This window comes from Narcine bancroftii, chromosome 5 (genome assembly GCF_036971445.1).
Source record: "Narcine bancroftii isolate sNarBan1 chromosome 5, sNarBan1.hap1, whole genome shotgun sequence".
NCBI lineage: Eukaryota > Metazoa > Chordata > Chondrichthyes > Torpediniformes > Narcinidae > Narcine > Narcine bancroftii.
In genome coordinates, this window is record NC_091473.1 from 216,662,028 (window position 1) to 216,684,801 (window position 22,774).

Genomic DNA, 22,774 nt, shown 5'->3' on the forward strand with positions numbered 1-22,774 from the left:
GTTGGTGAGGGTGGGACATTTAGTAAGGAAAAGAGGGAGGGCTGGGAAAGGAGAATTTGAGGTGAGGGGGCCGAAGAAGGATGGAGGTGACAGAGAAGAGGGGTGTGTTGCACGATGGAAGGAGATTGGGAGAGGGAGGGTGGACAGGGAATAGGAGAGCACAAGGCAGGGATAGTTTGGTGGGGGTGGGAAGAGGGAAGAAGGCAATAATGAACTAAGGAAGTAGGTGGCAGAAAGTGAGAGGGAAGAGGAACGATAAGGTCGGGAGGGAGTGTCTGGGCGTTATCCCTCATACTCAGCCTTCCCCGAGAGAGGCGTTCCCGGAAAATGCTGCTCAACTTGCTGATCTAGTTCTTGTATATATATATAATGGCACCCTTGCTACCAACAAATCTCAGCTCAAAGACCAGGACATCTCACCCGGAGAAGCAGACAAACGTGACCCCTTAGTTCTGGAGGATGACAGAATGGGAACCCCCCTCCATCTATACCCTTCTGCTGCTGGGTTGGCTGGTGACAGGTGAGACCTTGGACGGGCAGTATTGAGGGAGCTCTGCACTGCCTGAGCATCATACCCTGTATGATGTATGAGTACATGTGAGCAGGTTTTTTTCATTGAAGCTAGGTGAGATTTTTAAAAAACTAGACATAGGTTATGTGGGGGGGGGGGGGGGGGGTGGGGTGAGGGGAGGGGAATAATTTAAAGGGAGCTTTAGGGGATCATTTCTTCATGCAGAGACTGATGGGGGTGTTGAACAAGCTGTCAGCTGAATTGGTGAATGTGGGCTCAATTCTGGCATTTAATAAAAATTTGGACAGGTACGTGGTTGGAGGGATGTGGTCCAGATGTGGGTCAGTGGAAATATGTAGAATAATAGTTCGACCCAAACTCGAAGGGTTGAAGAGCCGGTTTCAGTACTGTAGTGTTCCGTGATTCTCTTGTAAAAGGGAGAAAGGTGAGGTGAAGGGGAGAGGCAGAGTGGAAGAGGGAAAGAGGAGCAGAGGAGACATGGAGAGAAAGAAAGAGAGGGTGGGAGGAGTGAGAAAAGAGAATAGAAAGATAGGGAATGAGGTGAGGGATGGAGAGAGAGAGGAGAGAGGGAGAGGCCGAGGAGAGAAAGGAAGAAAAGAGGCAGAGGGGTAAGGAGGAGAGAGAAGGTGGAGGAGAGAGGATAGGGAGGTGGAGAGAGCAAGAGAAAACAGGGATAGAAACAGCAAGAAGGAAGGAAAAGGTGGAGTGGGTGATGAGGAAGGGAGAAGGAGAACGCAAGAGATTAGGTGGAGGGGTGAGAATGAGGGAGAGAGAAGTGGAGAGGAGGTAGAAGTGGAGGAGGGGAGAGGGGGCAAGTGAATGGAGAGAGGGGAGGTAAGAGAAAAAAAGAATGAGAAGGTAAGGGGTGGAGAGGATAGGGAAGAAGGAGAAAAAAGATGAGAGATGGAGGGATTGAAGAGGGAGCAACAGGAGAGGGGAGAGAGAAAAGGAAGAAGGAGAGCAAGAGCAATGGAGGGAGGGATGAAAGAAAATGCAAAAGCTGGAGAAAGGTCAAAGAAGGAAGGAGAGGAAGAGCAAAGGGAGGGATGAAAAGTGAGGGAAAAGAAGAGAATGAGTGAATGGAGATTGAGGGGCAAGAAGGAGGAGAATGGGGAAAGTAAGGAAAGTGAAATGGGGAAGAGAGGCTAGAGGAATGAGGGTAGGAGGCAGGAAGGGAAGAGGATGAGAAGGGAAAAGGGTAGGAGCAGACAACAAGTAGCAAGTTAGGAGATAATAAAATAGTGGAGTGGATGGGGAACAAGGAAGGGAGGAAAGATGAGGGAAGGATTAGAGAGTGAGTGAGGAAGAGAACAGTAGAAGCAGTATGAGGCAGAAAAGATCTGGTAGATGTGGAATAATAAAAGGGATGGAGAGAAGGTGAGAGGGATGGGGAGAGAGAGAATTGGAGAGTGCAATTGAAGCAGAAAGGGTTGGGGGAGAAAAACAAGAGAAGTGGACGGAACAGAAAAAAAAGCCACTGTATGTGGGGACAGAGGAAGGGAGGCTTCAGAGGAATGGATGAGGAGCCAACCGGTGGGCTGTGGTGTCCTGGATGGCAATGAGCCTCTCAAGAATTGTCGGGGCAACACTCACCCAGGTAGTTTGAGAGTGCTCCTCTCATCCTTAATGTGACCAAACAACTGGAAGGGGGATTACAGAGACAGGAAAGGGGGCGCGGGCTGGAGGGGTGATACAGAGGCAGGGAGGCATGTGGGGGCTGGAGAGGATTACAATGAAAGGGAAGGCTGGAGGGGATTAGATTTGGGTGGAATGCAGGAGTTTGAAGAGGTTATAGAGATAGGGAGAGGTGCAGGGGCTGAAGGGAGTTACATAGGGAGGGACCAGAGGGCATTATATAGGGAGGCATGATAGAATCGGAGAGAGTTGCAGGATGGGTGTGGGGGAAACAGTAACACGGGTGCAGGGGTTTGTGGGGATTACAGAGATAGGGAGGACTGTAGGGGTTTACAGCGATGGGGGGATGTAGGGGTTGAGAAGGTTATGTGGGGATGTGTGCAGGGTCCCATTCATGTTATTGAGATATGAAGGAATGGAAAAGGATCTGAAAACCATTTTAATTCTCAGGTTATAATTGGTGAATGAGTCCCAAGATAAAGGTTCAAATTTGGGAATTGCTGGGAATATGGTTGGGACCCTGAGTGCAATTATATTTTTGGCATCTTGGAGGAAGGGAGATCTCCACCCATGAAATATGACATCAGAAAGCATTAGGTTTCTGGTCGACCAGTCGATCGACATTGCTCACATTCTCGCAGGATAACTGGCAGGAGATGGAAGGGTGTGGTGACTTTATCAGAGCAACAAAACATGCCTTAAATCCCATGCAATTTGTGAGAGTTAATCCCTTATGACAGGGAACTGGCTGCCTGGTGCTTGTCTCTGGAAAGACGGTTAATATACTCTGATGGGGAGCAGAATGACAAGTGGGTGTTGAGAGGGAGAGATGGGGGAGAGGGTTAATATCCTTTGATGGGGAGATGGCTGTCCAGTGGGTGTTGAGAGGGAGAGATGGGGAAGAGGGTTAATATCCTTTGATGGGGAGATGGCTGTCCAGTGGGTGTTGAGAGGGAGAGATGGGGGAGAGGGTTAATATCCTTTGATGGGGAGATGGCTGTCCAGTGGGTGTTGAGAGGGAGAGATGGGGAAGAGGGTTAATATCCTTTGATGGGGAGATGGCTGTCCAGTGGGTGTTGAGAGGGAGAGATGGGGGAGAGGGTTAATATCCTTTGATGGGGAGATGGCTGTCCAGTGGGTGTTGAGAGGGAGAGATGGGGGAGAGGGTTAATATCCTTTGATGGGGAAATGGCTGTCCAGTGGGTGTTGAAAGAGAGAGAGGGTTAATCTTTTACAATAGAGAAGGGGGGGATGGCTTCTAATGTGATTAGATTGGGAGGGAAGGAGTAGGGTTAGCTCCCTCCATTTGGGAGCCTGTAAAAGAGAGAGGAAGGTGAAAGGGTTAATCTATTCTAACGGGAAGATCAGAGTTCAGTGTGTGTAATATGTTATTGTCTCTGCGTTCTGACTCAGATTGCTCATTTGCTGTGAAAATTACATCAGGAGGCCCACAGACACTTTATGTGGCAGAGGGAGATGATGTCCTGATCAGCTGTGTGTTTGAGCTTGAGTCCAATGATGTGGGAGATCTGGACATCGAATGGAGCATCATTAATCCTGATACCACCAAACTGGACCGTGTTGTAAGTCACACTGTTCTATCACACGCACTTCCATGCATTCCCGGAGACATTCTTTTTAACCCCTTACGTCAAGAATCCCTCTCTGAACCCATTCCCGCCCCTCTCCCCCCCCCCCCCCCCTCACAATTAACCAGTTTTCTGACAATGATCAGACTCTTCTTTCAGAGATGATTTCACCTCGTCTCTGGTCAAAATGGGCAGCCCCTGATAAACAGTGACCTGTTTGTTTCCAACGAAGGGCTCAGGACTGAAACGTCGATCACCTTCGATTCCTTATGGATGCTGCGTGCGGTACTGACTTTCTCCAGTGCCTCTGTCCTACACTTGACCCTAGCATCTGCAGATCTTCCTGTTTACCCCTCAATCTGGATCCTCTTCCAGGAAGAAACATCCTCTCCACACCAACCCTGCCATCCCCAATATTAATCAAGACCCCTGTCATCCAGCAGGTACCTTGAAGCCAGTCCGAACTTCCGTGATTGACACCCTGTCCATTACAGCACTCCAGCTGTGGTCTTGCCAAAGACCCTGCATATAACTGCAGAACAACCTCCTTACTTAAGTATTTCAATTCTCCCAGCAATGTAGAGTAAAGCAGTACAAAGTGAGGGACAGTTCTTCACTCAGAAGGTGATGGTGGACATGTGGAACGAGCCAACAGTGGTAAAGGCATATTATCACTATGCTAATATGGTTAGCTTCTTTCAGGAGGCACTTGGATGGCTCAATGGATGGGAGGAGATTGGAGGGGATCTGGAACTAATGTGGGCAAATGTGACTGAAGCAGGATGCCACGTTTTTCAGCCTGAACTTGTGGCCCTGTTTCCATTCTGGAAATTACTGGAACTCTACTGGAGAGGGTGAAGAAGAGATTCAGAGGCCATTGTCTTGGGATGGAATGTTTCAGATGAGGGAGAGACTGAAGAGGCTGAGCCTGTTCTCCCTGAAGCTGAGGATGTTCAGAGGGGAAACACAAAAGCTGCAGGTGCTAGAATCTTAAGAAAACAGCAAGCTGTTGGAGGGACCATATGGAGATGTGAAAAGTATTGGGAACACATAGACAGGGAGAGTGGTGAGTACAGGGAACACATGGACGGGGTGAATGGGGAGTAAGGGGAACACATGGACAGGCAGAGTGGGGTATACAGGAAACACATGGATGGGGAGAATGAAGAGTATGAGGAACACATGGATAGGCAGAGTGGGGTATACAGGAAACACATGGATGGGGAGAATGAAGAGTATGAGGAACACATGGACAGGAAGAGTGGTGAGTACGGGGAATACACGGACAGGGATAATGGGGAGTAAGGGGATCATACAGACGGGGAGAGTGGAGAGTATGGGGAACACATGGACGGAGAGTGGGGAGTAGGGAAACACATGGACAGGGAGAGTGCAAGTACAGGGAACACATGGACGGAGAGAGTGAAGAGTATGGTGAACACATGGACGGGGAGAGTGGGGAGTACGGGGAACAGATGGACGGGGAGAATGGGAGTACAGGGAACACATGGACGGAGAGAGTGAAGAGTATGGTGAACACATGGACGAGGAGAGTGGGGAGTATGGGGAACACATGGACGGGGAGAATGGGGAGTAAGGGGAACACATGGATGGGGAGAGTGGGGAGTATGGGGAACACATGGACGGGGAGAGTGGGGAGTGCGGGGAACACATGGACGGGGAGAGTGGTGAGTAAAGGGAACACATGGACAGGGAGAGTGGGGAGTAGGGGAACACATGGACATGGAGAGTGGGGTGTACGGGGAACACATGGGACAGGGAGAGTGCGAGTACAAGGAACACATGGATGGAGAGAGTGAAGAGTATGGTGAACACATGGACGGGGAGAGTGGGGAGTACGGGGAACACATGGACGGGGAGAATGGGGAGTAAGGGGAACACACGGACGGGGAGAGTGGTGAGTATGGGGAACACATGGACGGGCAGAGTGGGGTGTACGGGGAACACACGGTTGGGGAGAATGAGGAGTAAGGGGATCATACAGACAGGGAGAGTGGAGAGTATGGGGAACACATGGACAGGGAGAGTGGGGAGTAGGGGAACACATGGACATGGAGAGTGGGGAGTACGGGAAACACATGGACAGGGAGAGTGCGAGTACAAGGAACACATGGACGGAGAGAGTGAAGAGTATGGTGAACTCATGGACGGGGAGAGTGGGGAGTACGGGGAACACATGGACGGGGAGAATGGGGAGTAAGGGGAACACACGGACGGGGAGAGTGGTGAGTATGGGGAACACATGGACAGGGAGAGTGGAGAGTACAGGAAACACATGGACATGGAGAATGGTGAGTACAGGGAACACACGGACGGGAAGAGTGAAGAGTATGGGGAACACATGGACGGGGAGAGTAGAGGAGCAGAGTTAATGACAGCATTTAAGAAATATCTTGATGATCAGCCGAATCAAGCAAATCTGCAGCCACGGGACAAGATGGAAGATGTTTAATATAGATTTTTTGCATGTCTATTTACTCTGGAAAGAATGGAAGTGAGGAAAATGAGCAGTGAGGTCATGGAACTATGCAGATGGAAGAGGAAGAGGTGCCTCCTGTATTTAACCCCTTGAGGGTGGATAAATCCCCAGGACCTGTCATGATATTCCTTTGGACATTGAGGGAGGCTAGTTTAGAAATTGCAGGGCCCCTAGCAGATATGTCCTTCATGTTACTGGTGGTGCTGAAGGATTGGGCATTTGCTTAATTTTCTTCCATTGCTTATAAAACACTCTAAAAATAATCCCGGAAATTATTGGCAAGTGAGCATGACATCAGCAAGGGATAAGTTATTGGAAGGTGTTCTATGAGATAGGATATGCAATGATTTGGATAGACAGGGACAGTCGGGGATAGGGATGATCAGTGGCTCTATGTGTGGTAGGTAATGTTTAACCTATTTTACGGGTTTTTTTAAGGATATCAGGATTGGGGTTTTTTTGTTTTTATTTTTTTATTTTCCATTGCATCAAACATAAACATATGTTTCTTCATCTCGAACAATACATTACAATAGAAGCGAAGCAAAATGATACATAATTTTGTTTTTATCCCCACCTTCCCTAAAAAGAAAGAAAGCAAAAGAATGGAGTGGATTTTTTAAGAGATTACATAAACCAATATATTTATAACATATCCAAATATGTAAATCTTATGTTTTAAATCAATTCTAAATGTTAAACTTCAATAAATCTAATATTACTCAATAATTAATTTATATCTATTAAGAATCTCAAATTTCTTACATCATCCAATTTAAATTCTGTGTTAAATTAATTCTCTAAAGTAAAATAAAACATCAATGTAATCAATATAACTCCATTCATAAACATATATTTAATAATAATAGATCTCCCTCCATGGCTTTAAGGAATATAGCACTCCCCCTCACCCCCCACCCCATCATACGAGATGTGGATCATTGCCACATACAAGCCCTTAAACAGCAGCTTCACCTCCCAAATATTACATCAGAACAAAGTCTCCAATTTACTAGTCCATTACCCCGTTCCTAATAGTTCCTTCTCATTTACTGAGCTGTTACAAGCCAAAGGACCCCAAAACCCACCAGCAATAGATATGCACCTCAACAAAGGTTACTTAAACAAAAGTTGCTTTTAATCATCTTTGAACATGAAAATGGAATCAAACTTTCACTTATCTCTATTGACTTACTTAACCTACTTAACCCCCCTCTAATGCTAAGTGCATGTGTATGTAATGTGTGTGTCAGTTCAGCAAAGTTCTTTGGTTCACAGTCCAATCTCACTGGTTGCAGGCAATTTTTGTACTGTGCACAGAAGTTAACATCAATAAAGTTCACCCTGCTTTGGTGCTTAACAGGTAAATGGTCACCACAGAGTTCCTTTCTGTTTCTCCTATTCCAAGGGAAACACATGATAGCCAGTCCTCTCCTTTCACCAGGCCGTCTTCCAAAGCTTGCCAGCTTGTCCCTCCGGAACTGATGTCTGTATCTCTCCTCTCTCTGTCACTCCCTCCTCTCTGAGAGCAAAGCCTCTTTTTTTTTCCTACTCTCTGCCCGCAAAGATCACATGACCTTCCAGACAGTAAGTTCTGTTTTCCAAAGGTGCTACTGCCTGCTGTTACATTTGTTGCCTTTTTGCAAACAACAGTCCATCATGAGTGTGTGCCTCTTGCAAAAGCTCCTGCAAAAATTCTGTGTTCCTTGTATTCGCACTCTCCCTGCTCTAACAAATTTATCTCCCAAACGCCTCTATGTCACTCTGCCTATTAAAAAGCAAAGTGTCCACCAAATCTGATTTGATTACGGGTGTGATCTAAGAGTTCTATGTGCTTTTCTTTTTTTTTAATTTTTTTATTTTTCACACCATAAATCACATTAGTCATGATATACACTATTTCTTTTTCACACATATACAGTGACTTTTTCTCCCCCCCCCCTCCTCCCAAGCCACCCCCCCACCCCCCCCCCCTCTCATCCATTTTAGGTATACAATCTAGGTTGCATTAAGCCAGTCAGACAATGTTGTCATTCAACAAAAATACACCAGAAATTCTACTGAGTCCATTCTTTTCTTTCCTTCTCCTTCCATCAACTTAGGTAATGTTTGTCCCCGGTAGGTTTTCGCTATTGTATTTAATGTAAGGCTCCTATACTTGTTCGAATATTTCAATATTATTTCTTAACCTATATGTTATTTTTTCTAATGGAATACATTTATTCATTTAAATTTAGTAGTTTCTTCCTTTTAATTTGGTTATGTATTCCATTAATATTTAAAGTCATATAGTTCAGCGTAGCCATTTTATATTTTGTTTATCTTCTCTTTCCGTTTTTCCATAGTTTTATGTGCTTTTCAATGTCAATTGGACCTCTTGTATTTTAAATCAATTCTAAATATTAAATTCCAATATACCTAATAATCCTAATTAATCATATATCCATTAAAAATCTCACATCTCTCCAACATCCAATTTAAATTCATTATTGAATCAATTCTCTTTGCAATTCACCATCAGTTCTTTTTATCCTTTTGTTTTGCCTTAGTTTTATATTAATCTTCATAGACTGAAGTAACCTCTCCAAATCTTGTCTGTCCTTGTTCTACAACGCTCGCTAATTCACCACGGAAATCAATCATCTCACTCAAACTCGACCCTCTGACCTTGCTTAAAGAATCTGTTTTCTTTGGCATCAGGATTGTTAAACGACATGAAGGTTTTCTGCATTGACTTTAGTAAGGCCTTTGACAAAATTTGGCATGGGAGATTAGTGGGAGGGTTGAGTCGCTTGGTGTTCATTGTGAGGTAGTAAATTAGGATAGTCATTACTTTTATGGAAGAAGCCAGAGAGTGTAGGATTGCCTTTCTGGAGGCCGACAACTAGTGGTGGGCCTCAAGGATGGTGCTGGGTCCACTGTTGATTTGTCGTCTCGATTAATGATCTGAATCCCATGGTAAATTGATCAACAAAATGTGCAGATGACACAAAGATTAGAGGCGTTTTGGAAGCGAGGAAGGCTTTCAAAGCTTGCAGAGGGATCTGGACCAGCTGGAAAAGTGGGCTGCAAAATGGCAAATTGAATTTAATGCAGACAAATGTGCACTTTGCAAGGACAAACCCAAGGTAGGACAGACACGGTGCATGGTAGGGGTGGGGTAAAACTGAGGAATCTGGGAATACAGATACATAATTTCCTAAAAGTGATGTCGCGGGTAGTAAGGGTTGTAAAGAGAGATTTTGGCACATTGGCCTTTATAAATCAAGCGATTGAGTTAGGATGTTATGGTGAAGTTGTGTAAAATATTGGTGAACTTCAAGTAAATGCAAACAGGCTTTTTCCACTGAGGGTAGGTGAGATACAAACCAGAGGACATGAGTTAAGGGTGAAAAGGGAAAAGTTTGAAGGGAGCATTAGGGAGAACGTCTTCACACAGAGAGGGGTGGGAGGGTGGAACGAGCTGCCAGCTGAATGGGGAAATGCAGGCTCAATTTTAACATTTAAGAAACATTTGGACAGGTAAATAGATGGGAGGGGTGTGGAGGGATATGGCCCAGGTGTAGGTCAGTGGGACTAGTCAGAATAATAGTTTGGGACAGACTCGAAGGGCCGATTCTGTGCCGGTGTCCGATAGTTCAATGGATGGGATCAACTGATCGATACAGAGATGGTAGACTGAATGGCCTGTTTCCCTACTGTCTGACTGGAGGACGTTCTGGTGACACCCAGAGGCTGCGGGTGGGCATGCAGTTGGATCCGTGTCTCAGAGGGGTTGGCTGTGTGTGACCTTGCCTCCTCACTCCTACACCCCCCCACCCCCCCAGCCAATGCTATGTACTCCTCTGACTTTCCTCCTACAGATCCTGACCTATGTCCATGGGCAGGTGTTTGACTACAGCTCCACCTTCAGCGGCAGGTTTGGCTTTGTGGAGGCTGAGCCGAACCAGGGGGATGCCAGCGTACGGGCCCAAGCCCTGAGCATTAGTGACACCAACACTTTCCAGTGTAAAGTGAAGAAAGCACCGGGTATCGACACCAGGAAGGTGACAGTGGGAGTGCATGGTAAGGCCCTCACAGTTAAGAGGGGAGGGGATGAGGGACAAGGTGAGAGGTATGAGGGGGAGGGAATGGGACAGGGAGGGCAGATGAGGGATGAAGCAAGAGGGTGAGTGGAGAGTGGTGGGGAAGGGGTGATTTGAGAGGGAAGGGGAAGTGGGGAGGGGGAGAACGGCCTGGAAGGAGGATGGTGGGATGGATCAAAGGGAGGGTGGGGAGTGATCCCCATCGCTCTCACACATCTACTCTCTCCTTCCCTACTCCCCCTCAATATTTCCAATTTCATCAATCCCCTCTCTCTCTCCTCTGTGTGTTATCACTATCTCCATTGCCCATCTCTCAATTCTCTTTTGTTCTCCCTCCCACCTTTTCTCTCTCTCTCTCTCTCCCTCTTTCTGACTCTTCTTCTGCCTCTCTCCCTTTCTCTTATCACCCCACTTCCTCTCTCTCTCTTTTGCCACTTTCTTTCTTTCCCTCTTTCTCTCCCACACTTCCTACCCTCACTCTCCCCTTTCAATATTTTTGTGCATCTCATCGTATAAATGTTACGTGAAAATAAAATAGAATATTAACAAATCTTACAGAATATTACAGATGATATTGTAACCTAATATAAAAAGAAGTGGAAAAAAATCCCCATTAAAGTACTATTCTCCTTATCTAACCCCATCTTGCAGAGGCTATTTATTGGTTTAACATGGGCAGATCACTACTGATTATAATAAAGAATTAGGTAACCAATGGGGTCGTAAACCAGAAAATAGTTAATCTTGCATATTTTGAAAATAATTGAGAAAAGAACCCCAGAAAGAAACAAAATTAAGATTTAATTCAGTCGCGGAACATCTAATTTTTTTCCAAAGTTGGACATGCCATGATATCGGAGAATCATTGAGTGTGAGTGGGAGGGACAGCATCTTTCCATCTCATTAATATGACCCTTCATGCGATAAGGGAGGTGAGGGCAACTACTCGGGACTGTGAAGGCATCAATATCAGGCCCGTTGGCCCACTTATTCCAAAAAGAGCGAGAAAAGGATTTTGAGTCGAAGTAATGTTAAGAACTAAAGACAAGGTACGAACTACCCCTTCCCAAAAATTGGAAAGGGAAGGACATAACCGGAACGTGTGATACAGGTTGACCTTCTTCACTTATACATTTGTCACATTTAGAAGAGAGATTAGAATAGAATTTAACCAAACCCTCACCTTCCCCGTGATTTTCATTTTTGACATCTCTGTCCTGCTCTCCCTCCAGTGCGGCCCCAGGTCCCCAAATGCTGGACTGAACGCTCAGACCAGGATGTGGTTCTTCATTGTCAGAGTGAGGCCGGATCACCGCCACTTACCTACACTTGGGAGAGAATCAACGGCAGGAGCTTGCCGCAGAGCTCCAAGACAGGTACTGGGGACTGATGCAGAGCTTCACCACCGCAATGGAAGGCTGCAGTAGAGCTCTATTAAAGGTACCGGGGACTACCACGGAGCTCCAGCACTGGGATGGGGGACAGACATGGAGCTTCAGCACAACTACTGGGAATAGGGTCTGCTGCGGAACTCCACCACTGGGGTTCAGATCAGGACTGGGGAGTGCCATGGAGCTTCAGCACTGGGATGGAAGACTGCCATGGAGCTCCACCACAGGTCCTGGGACTAAGGACTGCCACAGAGCTCCAGAACTAGTACTAGGGACTATTGTGGAGATCCACCGTGGGTGCTAGAGAGTGCCATGGAGCTCCACAGGTATTGGAAACTGCTATGCCAAGAACAGTAGTGATCACTTGAAAAACCAGAGGTGAGGAAGGGATCTCCTAGACAGACCAGAGGAGGTCACAGATGAGGTGCTCCCCTCCCAGAGGAACCTCTTTTGTCCCTTGAGCAAAAAGTACAAATAGCATGGGGTGGGGGAGGGGGGAGAATGAGAGTGGGAAAGAGAGAAAGAGAGAAGATGAGGAGAAGGGGTCTGATGGAGTCTGAGGGAATAAGAGACAGGGAAATCAATGAAAGAAAGGGAGAGGAGAAGTGAGAGGAAACAAGAACAGAAAGAAGAGAGAGAGAGTGAGGGAGAAGAAAAAGAGGGGGGGAGGAGAAGAAGACAACCTGGTCAGGAGGAGCACTTACCTAACCCTCCTCCTGTAGGTATAATCTCCAGCTCTAAGAATCCCCCCGTTGCATCTGAAAGCAGCAATGGGACTACGGCCACAGTCCACAAGAGCCGGCGTTCGCTCGGATGTGGCTCTCCTTCAGGTGACAGAAAGGCGTCTTCTCCGTGGCCACCTGAACGTCCTAGCTGCACTGCCCCAGCCACGTCTGCCGGCGCGTTATCTGCGTCCGAGCACCTGAAAGTGGCTAGTGACAAGGGGAGGACAGCACAAAAGAGGAGAAAGACATACACATTGAGAGCTGCATGCATCAGAGAGGGAGAGAAGGCGGGAGGTGAGTGACAGAAAGAACAAGAGGAATACAATGGAGACAAGAGAGAAAGAGGAAGAGAGACAGATACTGAGAGAGAAAAAGAGAGAGAGCGTTCTACCTCCAGCAAAAATGGGCAGAGAAGGACTTGAAAAGATGAGACCAAGAGAATGATGGATAGGGAGGGGGGTGTGTTAATTTTTAAATTTGCTTCCCCCTCTCCCTGTTCCAATCAGACTGCTCCATCCTTTCCTCTCTCCCTCTTGTTCTCTGCCGTCTCTTCTCACTTGGATCTCTGCGGTGATTACATTCTTTCTCTCTCTCTCCTGCAGACAGTGGCTCGGGAACATTGATGATCAAGAACAGCACAGACGCGTCGCTGGGGAATTACAGGTGCCAGGTCCAGAACCTGGTGGGTCAGGAAGAGTGTGTGCTGGACTTGGCTGCTCCTGCAGGTCAGTGTGAACGGTGGAGTCGTGACAGGGGGTGCAGGGCAGCAGAAACAGGGGAAGACAGGATGAAGGAGGGGCTTCGGAGGCAGCGAGGAGAAGGAGGCACAGAACACATGGAGGGCATCAAAGTGGGAGGGGGGGGTGAATGGGTAGCTGATGAATGGAAGAGGGTGAGAGGTCTCAGGATGGAGAAGGAAGATAAAGAAGCAGATACGGGGAGGGGGGGTAACAGTGGCTGGGAAGAAGAGCTGTGAAGGGAAGAAGGAGATAGAGAGTGTGAGTGAGGTGGAGGATGGTTTCACTGTCAGAGGGACAGGGAGGATCTCCAATCAGAAGGTCACAAGTCTCATTCAGGAGGCCTGACCCAACACAGGACTAACCATGCCTCTCTCCCCAACCCCATCTTTGTCTGTCTGTCTGGCTCTCTCTCTGGCATGCTTTCCCTTTCTCTCTCTCTCTCTCTCTCTCTCTCTCTCTCTCTCTCTCTCTCTCTCTCTCTCTCTTTTATCTCTGGCTCTCCCTTTAAATTTGACTCCTTCATTTCACTCTTCCTCTCTCCTCACTATCCTTTTTTTCCCTCTCTTTCTCTCTCTCTCCCTCCTCTCCTTTTTCTTCCCCCTTAGCCCTCTCCCTTTCTCTCATTCCCTTTCCCTCTTTCTCTCTGTCACCTCCCTCTCCCCTCTCTCTCCCCTCTCTCTCCCCTCCCTCCCCATCTCTCCCTCCCAATCTTTCTCTCCCCATCTTCCTGTTTTTTCTCTCTTCCTCCTCTTGTTCTCTCACTTTACCCTTTATCCTCCCTCTCCCTCTTTCTCTCTCCCTCCCTCACCCTCCACTCTCCCCACACCAGGAAATAAGGCTGGAGTGATTGCTGGAGCAGTTGTCGGTGCCCTCCTCCTCCTCCTCCTCCTCCTCCTCCTCCTCCTCCTCCTCCTGTGCTGTTGTTGCAGGAAGCGACGTCGGGAGAAGGACAAGCCTTACGACATCAGGTAAATCCGTGAGCCTTCAAGAGTTCACTTTATTGTCACATGTACCAGGATGCAGTGAGAAGCTCAGCCCGGCGAGCAAAGACAGCACCATTTTGGATTTAAAATTCACAGAAAACATGACAAATGCTAAGAAAGAAGATTAATCACACCACAGGTCAGACTGGGTTACTTGCAATAATGTGGCCGGAGATTAGATTCATTTCCATCTGCTTCCTGGTATTCCAAGAAGGTGGTGGGTGCATAGGAATCTGGGAAACCAGTCACTCCATGCCGCCGGTCACAGAACCTCTGAGACTGCAGGATCTATCTGGTCTTATCAGTCTCCTCTACTACAGCCGCTGCTTGTTCTCCCAAGAATCGCTGCCTCTCCTGCGGTTGCCATGACCACTGTGGATGAGGTCAGCCTTAGAGTGAAGCTCCCTCTGCACCATCCCGTTGCACACTCCAGGGCACGGGTCAGACCCCGGGAGAAGCTCCCTCTATATCATCCCATCACACTCCTAGGGCAGGGATCAGACTCAGGGAAAGATCCCTCTGCACTGTCTCATGGCACACTCCTGGGGCACGGGTCAGACCAGAGTGAAGCTCCCTCCACACCATCCTATCATACACTCCTGGGCATGGTTCGGATCCTGATGAAACTGCCTCCATACTGTTCCTTCTTGTTACCAGGGATTGCAGTATTTCAGTCTAACTCCTGTCTCTCTCTGTCTTTCTTAGGGAGGATGCCGCACCCCCTCTCAGTCACGCTCCCAGTGTTCGCTCCATCAAAAGCTATAAGGCTCACCAGGCTCCAAAACCTGGGAGGGTGACTTTTTATGATGCATTCCCCATGATCGACACTGCACAACCTCTGACCTCGGCCCAGCCCATCCCAGCCCATCCTGCATCAGTGATAGGGACTGAGGGGTCGATGCTGGACTTTGTGGTGTGAGCCAGTTAAAAAAAGTACCGTGGAGTGGAGAGTTCCCATAGTGGAAAACGGTGTCTCCATGGTGGCGGAGCCTATCTGGCTACATGTGACTCCTCAGTGGAGGAGTCTCTATGGCTGAAGGTGGCTCCACGATGGAGGAGCCTCTATGGTTGAAGGTGGATTCATAGTGGAGGAATCTCTATGGCAGAAAGGTGGCTCCACGATGGACGAATCTCTATGGCAGAAGGTGGCTCCACGGCAGATGGGTTTGTCCCCACAGGGAAATTAGAGTATTTCCACGGTTGAATTGTCTCTATGAAGGAGGGTGTATCCACAATGGAGTTTCCATTGCAGAGGGGTGTCTTCCTTGTGGTTTAAGGGATCTCCTCACCAGAGTAGGATGTCTAGTGGCATTTCCATAGTGAGGGCTATTCCCAGTGTTAGCATAGTAGGATTCAATTGTGAAGGAAGTCTCACAGTGGCGGAGATTCCCCATTCTGGAGAAGGGGCACCATGATTGAACAATCTGCTTGGCATTTGGAATGATCCACTATGGAGGTGACCCCCAGCGGAGGTGTCCCCCAGTGGAGGGAGCCATCTCCTTAGTGGACCTAACAATGGAGAAGGGACACATGATTAGAAAGGCTTGTCAATAGTGAATTGTCCCGAGGTTGGAAGGGTTCACACTGTAGAGAAGGACTCGCAGTGGAGGAAGAATCAAAGAGGTGCAATGTCCTGACAGCTGTAGTGATCCTCCATGATTAGATTGTTGCTGGTAGAGGGTCCCATGGTGCAGTAACATTCCTAAGAATACTCCAAAGGGGGGAGGGTTGTCCCCAGAGTGGAGAATCCATCCATGATGAAGTGGTGATTCCATGATGGAGCACAGTCTGCATGCGGAAGTTGTTCCCAGTGTGGAGTTCAGTCCCGTGGTGCACGTCATTCCTACTGCATTGGTTGAAAGAGAAGGAAGGGGCCACAATAAAGAACCCTACAGATTAAGATGCTTCACAGCAGAGGAGAATCCACAGTGAAGATAGCCCCACAGTAGAGCAAGGACTGACAGCAGATAAAGTCCCCAGTTCAGAGAGAGTCCCAGGACAGAGGAAGGAGACATAGTGTGGAGAAGTTAATGGGGTGCATTGTTAAATTCTGAAAATATAATAAACGATGTTGAGCAGACCATATAGCATCAACATTTCTCTTTCGTTTGGCCAGCTTCATCTTGCAGAGTCATGGACTGCAGTTCGCAGTTAATTGGTCTGCCTTGTTTCTGCTGTCAGACTTAGAAAAGCACCCTCTTGCAAATGACCTCTCTTTATCTCTCTATATCTCTCTCTCTTTTCAAGGCAATGCCCTTTTCTGCATTCCTTTACAACTGTACTCATCTGTATTCCTTTCCCTGTCTGATGATTGTGACCCCATTTCCTGCACCATTGGACTATTGTAACACTATTCCCTACACTATATAACCATTGTAAAACAATTCCCTTCACCATTTGACTACTGTAATTCTATTCTCTACACTATTTAACCAATGTAACACAATTCCCTTCACCATTTGACTACTGTAATTCTATTCTCTACACTACTTAACCAATGTAACACAATCCCCTTCACCATTGGACTATTGTAACACTATTCCCTACACTATTTAACCATTGTAAAACAATTCCCTTCACCATTTGACTACTGTAATTCTATTCTCTACACTATTTAACCAATGTAACACAATTCCCTTCACCATTGGACTATTGTAACACTATTCTCTACACTATTTAACCAATGTAACACAATTCCCTTCACCATTTGACTACTGTAATTCTATTCTCTACGCTATTAAACCAATGTAACACAATCCCCTTCACCATTTGACTACTGTAATTCTATTCTCTACACTATTTAACCAATGTAACACAATTCCCTTCACCATTTGACTACTGTAATTCTATTCTTTACACTATTTAACCAATGTAACACAATCCCCTTCAACATTTGACTACTGTAATTCTATTCTCTACACTATTTAACCAATGTAACACAATCCCCTTCACCATTTGACTACTGTAATTCTATTCTCTACACTATTTAACCAATGTAACACAATCCCCTTCACCATTGGACTATTGTAACACTATTCTCTACACTATTTAACCAATGTAACACAATCCCTTTCACCATTTGACTACTGTAATTCTATTCTCTACACTATTTAACCAATGTAACACAATTCCCTTCACCATTTGACTACTGTAATTCTATTCTCTACACTATTTAACCAATGTAACACAATTCCCTTCACCATTTGACTACTGTAATTCTATTCTCTACACTATTTAACCAATGTAACACAATCCCCTTCACCATTTGACTACTGTAATTCTATTCTCTACACTATTTAACCAATGTAACACAATTCCCTTCACCATTGGACTATTGTAACACTATTCCCTACACTATTTAACCATTGTAAAACAATCTCCTTCACCATTTGACTACTGTAATTCTATTCTCTACACTATTTAACCAATGTAACACAATCCCCTTCACCATTGGACTATTGTAACACTATTCTCTACACTATTTAACCAATGTAACACAATCCCCTTCACCATTTGACTACTGTAATTCTATTCTCTACACTATTTAACCAATGTAACACAATTCCCTTCACCATTTGACTACTGTAATTCTATTCTCTACACTATTTAACCATTGTAAAACAATCCCCTTCACTATTGGACTATTGTAACACTATTCTCCACACCATTTAACCAGTGTAACACAATCCCCTTCACCATTGGACTATTGTTACACTATTCCCTTCACGGTTGTCCCGTTAAAAGGAGTTAGGATCCTGACCTGAAATGTTGACTGATCATTTCTATCCCCCTGACCTGTTGAGTTCCTGCACCTTCTCATTGTTGGCCCTTTCTTATGTTTTTATTTTTTATGTGTGCACTACCTGCTGTATGGGTTGACATCAGAAAATTACGTAAGAATTAAGAGCCACCTGGCCTGTCGAGTCTGCTCCGCCATTTGAGAAGATCCTGGCAGATATGGCCCCGGCCCTTCAGCTGCCTTCCATGGATGCTACCTGACCCAATGGGGTTCTATTATATTTTTTAACAGCATGGTGGAAGGTTCTTCTGGATCATGATACCCATGTCGTCCACTTACACCCAATTTACTTACCAAACCCATACAGTTTTGGCAGGTAGATGAAAACTGGAGTCTCCGGGCGGGGGTGGGTTGGTGGGTCATGGGGAGAACGTTTAAACTCCTCACAGACAGCGCCGGATTCAACCCGGGTTTACTGGCACTGTGAATGCATGTTACACAGTAATAACAGTTAATGTGCTAATGGCTACGCTAACTGTTCCTCCACCATCTTGTTTTCTAGTTCTAGTTTTCCAGCATGTGCGATCCCTCTCGTTTACCACCATTTTGCCGCTTCACTGAAAAGTCTCCGCTGTTAGAAACAGAAGTACCTTCACAGAAATTGCTCGAGACAAAAATTGAGAACAAAGAACATTTATTATACAACAATGCAAAGTTGAGTGCTTCCCTTTACCCTGGGAATACACACATACACTGGGGCTCACCCAACTTTTATACAGTTTATTTCAGTATAGGAATACCCTCCCCTTTACATTCTTCTGCCTCCTGGATAGGTTTGGCATTTGGCAATCCTGCCTGCCTACGTGCTGTTTCTGTGCTTGGAGGACCAGGGGGTATCCTGTTGGTGTCTCATCATGTCATTATCCTCATTGTCCTTATTCACAAACCTGTCTTTGTTCTAATTTACACCTTCCCAACTCTCAGGGCTACAACCTCTTCATATGTAGAACTTGCTAATACTGTCTAGGGCTTACTAATTACATATGCAAAACCTGCTAATTCTATCTAGGGCTAGAAGACCCTTATCTTATTCAGACTAACTCTACTTCCTATATTCTAATATCCATTTCTTATCCTGTACATATACTAGCTTTATTCATTTACCCATATATCTATATTAGTTTCCTCATCTTCATGTTTTTATATCAGTTTTACTCATCTCTCACACCGCCAACCCAGGGAAGTCTAACTTGGTTAGGACTTGCACCAGAGGTTCTATGTAGAATGTCATAGGTGCTCTGTGGTTAGTAAGGGATTACTTAATGTGGTATGTGAGTGGGGAAACAAAGATTGAGAACCATTGACCCTCACGGTGCAGTATACTAAAACACCGGAGAAACTCTGCAGGTTTGGAAATAGGCGGTTCAGGAGGCATCCGTAGGATGCAATGTAACTAGGATTCCCGAATCCTAGTTTATTTGACAACAACACAACAAAAAAACAAACATCTAAACATACTATTTACATGCTTAAAATTTGCAAGAAGTAGTAAATCAAGTCTCTTCGTTACATTCAATTTACATTTTCAAATTAAATCCTATTATTACTGGCTACGAAGCTCGTGATCCCTTGGTGGGGTGGGGCGGGGCTCCATGATTCCTGGAACGTGCCCACTGTTCCTTAGATACTGCGTGCTCCTATTTTAATGACACACAAGCCCAGACTTAATCCCTGAACCACCGACTGCCTGCTCCCTCAACCCAGCTTGGCCAAGCCCAACAACAACCCCACAAGTATAGCCTCCAAGAGCCTGAACGCTCTCCTCACCAAACAATTGTAGATCACCAGTGTGGGGCTGAATTGCAGCCAGAATATGAGGAGCAGCCCCTTCAGGTAGGTGAAGAGGGGCTGCAGCCTCTCACACTCCACAGAACCATGTAACATCATCTCCTCCCGCTTGCAGAAGTGACAGGCAGCCGGGGTGTCGGTGAACTGATCCAGGAGGCTGTTGCATGACATCGCTCAGAGCAACACTCTCCGCCCCAGGTTCCCGATGTAAAGGGGTTGGACTCCCGCATACAGAGACCTCCACTGTGGACACCCCTTGTCGTTGGGCAGTGGAACAGACCGCCACGGCGCGTTCAGACGGCGGATGAGGAAGAGGAAATGGATAAGGTGCAGGAGCAGCCAGTGCAGGAACTGCTTCCTGGAATGGCACAGCATGAATCACCGACAGGCAACTCAAGTTGTGGCGGAACGGCTCCTGAGAGAGACGTGGGTCTTGGGTCCGACAAGCAACTCTGAATGATCGGGGAGGGATTACCCCACCCACCCGCGTCTCCCCAAAACCCATCATCACCAGCCTTTCCAGCAGAGAGCACACCCCAGTTCCCAGTAAAAAGCGGGCAGCATGAAGTCCCAGAAGACTCTAATGTATTTTACCGTCAGCCCATCCAGCCCTGGAGACTTGTCTCTCCGTTGCTGGTGGAGGGCACCAATCAGCAATTCCAGTGATGGAGGACCATGCAGCTGCTCAACAGCCTTGGAGCTGACCGACAGCAGGTCATTCAGAAGGTCTGATGCATGTTCTCACTGGGCCGATCTGATGAGAAAAGAGTCGATCAAAAGGAATGGACTTCTTGGACTATTCTTGACAGACTACCAGGCATCGGAACCAGGGGTTGCTGAGGGCACTGAAGGGTCCCTGACTGTGTCAGAGGTTGAGATCTAGAGTTCAGGTCACCAATGGTGCAGACTGGCCACTGGGATGCAGCAAAGGCTGTGGAAGCACTGGTGGCAAATGTACAGATACTCAGTGACTCGGGTGGGGGGGGGGGGGGGTGGGGGTGCGCTCTTTTGCTTCTCTTTCTCTGATTATAGTCCGACTGTAAGAGGTGAATCTATCTGCCTTGCAGCAGGCAAGAAGGAATTTCATGTAATATGAAACCGTTTTATTACTATGACAATAAATTGAACCTTGAGATCCAAGGCAAAGGAGTCATCATCCACTAGCAGCTCTAACAAGCTTCCTGCAGACTCCCCACTATCGCTCCAGCAAACAGAGGAAGGGTGAGGCACAGTCCATATCCCACAGCATATGCACCCGTGAACTAACAGATACACCTCGGGACCTCTCCATCTGCAGGTCCCTCTTCTCCTGGTAGCTCGGCCAAAGGAATGAGCCCTCAGCAGGCAGCCCCAGTCAAGGAGCTCTTGCTCGAGCCGCTCGATCTGTGACCTGCAGTCTTCGGTCGACCTCAGGCATGTTCCTGGCAAAACAGCCTGACGTGAACCTTGCCCATAAGTCTTTATTTGACTGTCTTTTTGCTTTCTATAGATGCTGCGTGACCTGCTGAGTTTCTCAAGCACTTTTGTGTAATGCACTGGACTCCAGTATCTGCAGATATTTCTGTTTAGGACCCGCACTGTGGATCTGGGGAATGTTGTAGAGCAGGGAGACATAGTACCTGAAAGTGGATAGGGTGGTCAAAAAAGGCTTGAGTTATAGGGAAAGGTTCGTGACAGATTATTTTGTATTTTGTATTGCATATAGATATATTTTTGGGAGATAAATTGTGGCAGGTTTTCTAGTGTAGGTCACATACAATCATTTCAGAGCAGATCTTATTTAAAATACTGGAGCTCTGCTCAAACCAGACAGGGTAGCTCTGAGTGCCTTTGTAAAAGCTTTGAAGAGTGTCCAAGGGACTTCACTAATTGATTGTAAAGCATCTGATTAAAGAACCCAGAGCCGCAGGCTGTCTGAGTGCAGTTTACTGTTCTAAGAGGGTCATGTGGTTTTGCAAGCAGAGAGAGTCAAACAGTTTTTTTTCTTCAGAGAGAGAATTCAGTTCTACAGTACTGGAGTCCATCAGCAGCAGCTGGGACTGGAATAGGACAAGCTGGCAAGCTTATGGAACAACCCCAGTTTGAAGGCAGGTTGTGAGTTCTTCAGCCTGGTCAAAGCCCTTGTGATACAAGAGGAGAGGACTGGTTGCTTAATGTTTCACTTGAAATAAGAGAAACAAACAGGAACTCTGGAGTGGCCTGAAAGAAAGAGATTATCATCTGGAAAACCCTGATGGGCCAAGTTTCTTTGGCAAGACACTGAAGTGGCTGATTGGAAGGGATCAGTTTGTGACCATCGAACAACAAATCTCTCTCTGAAAACTGACAAGAACCTTCCTGAGTGGTAACCATTGACCTTTCAAGCACCAAAGCCTGGTGAAATTCATAAATGTTAAACTTTGTGCACAGTATAAGAATTGCCTGCAACCAGTGAACTTGGAGGAGTGAAGAGTGAGATTGGACTGAATTAAAGAACTTTCTGAACTTACATACATGTGCGCTTAGAATTAGAAGGACGTTAAGTTAGAGAGTTAAGTAATAGTAATAAGTGTGATTCTGTTTTCATGTTTAAAGATAATTAAAAGCAACTTTTGTTTAAGTAACCATTTGTCTTGGTGAATTTCTGTTGCTGCTGGGTTTTGGGGTCCTCTGGGCTCATAACAGGTTGAACATGCTCAGCTAGGGCTTTATTCCTAGGACCAGAGGAAGATGAGAGGTAGTCTCATAGAGGTGTACAAAATCACGTAAGGTCCCAGGTATTGATTAGGGATACACAATTTTGTGCATGGTACGTTATGTTTAATCAATCTGATAGAGGTTTTGGAAGAAGTTACCAGGGAAGTTGATGAAGGAAAGGCTTTGGATGTTGTCGACATGGACTTCAATAACGCCTTTGGCAAGGTCACTCATGGGACGTTAGTCAGGAAGGTTCAGACACTCGGTATTCATGGTGAGGTAGTAAACTGGATTTGACGTTGGCTATGTGGGAGAAACCAGAGAGGTAGTG

The 22,774-nt window shown here is 46.4% G+C and overlaps 1 protein-coding gene across 2 annotated transcripts; it reads left to right on the forward strand.

Moving 5' to 3' along the window:
- Positions 1-309: 309 nt before the first annotated feature.
- On the forward strand, positions 310-22,370 carry vsig8b (V-set and immunoglobulin domain containing 8b). 2 transcript variants are annotated; one of them, XM_069941198.1, is made up of 7 exons: positions 310-520; positions 3,581-3,750; positions 10,120-10,321; positions 11,574-11,717; positions 13,060-13,182; positions 14,027-14,165; positions 19,883-22,370. In XM_069941198.1, exons 1-7 carry the CDS (start codon positions 460-462, stop codon positions 19,908-19,910), a joined length of 867 nt encoding a protein of 288 aa, XP_069797299.1. In that variant the 5' UTR covers positions 310-459; the 3' UTR covers positions 19,911-22,370. The 2 variants fall into 2 exon arrangements, with proteins under 2 accessions (XP_069797299.1, XP_069797298.1); XM_069941197.1 differs by lacking the exon at positions 19,883-22,370 and adding an exon at positions 14,886-16,263 and having other exon boundaries at positions 311-520.
- The last annotated feature ends 404 nt before the right edge of the window (positions 22,371-22,774 follow it).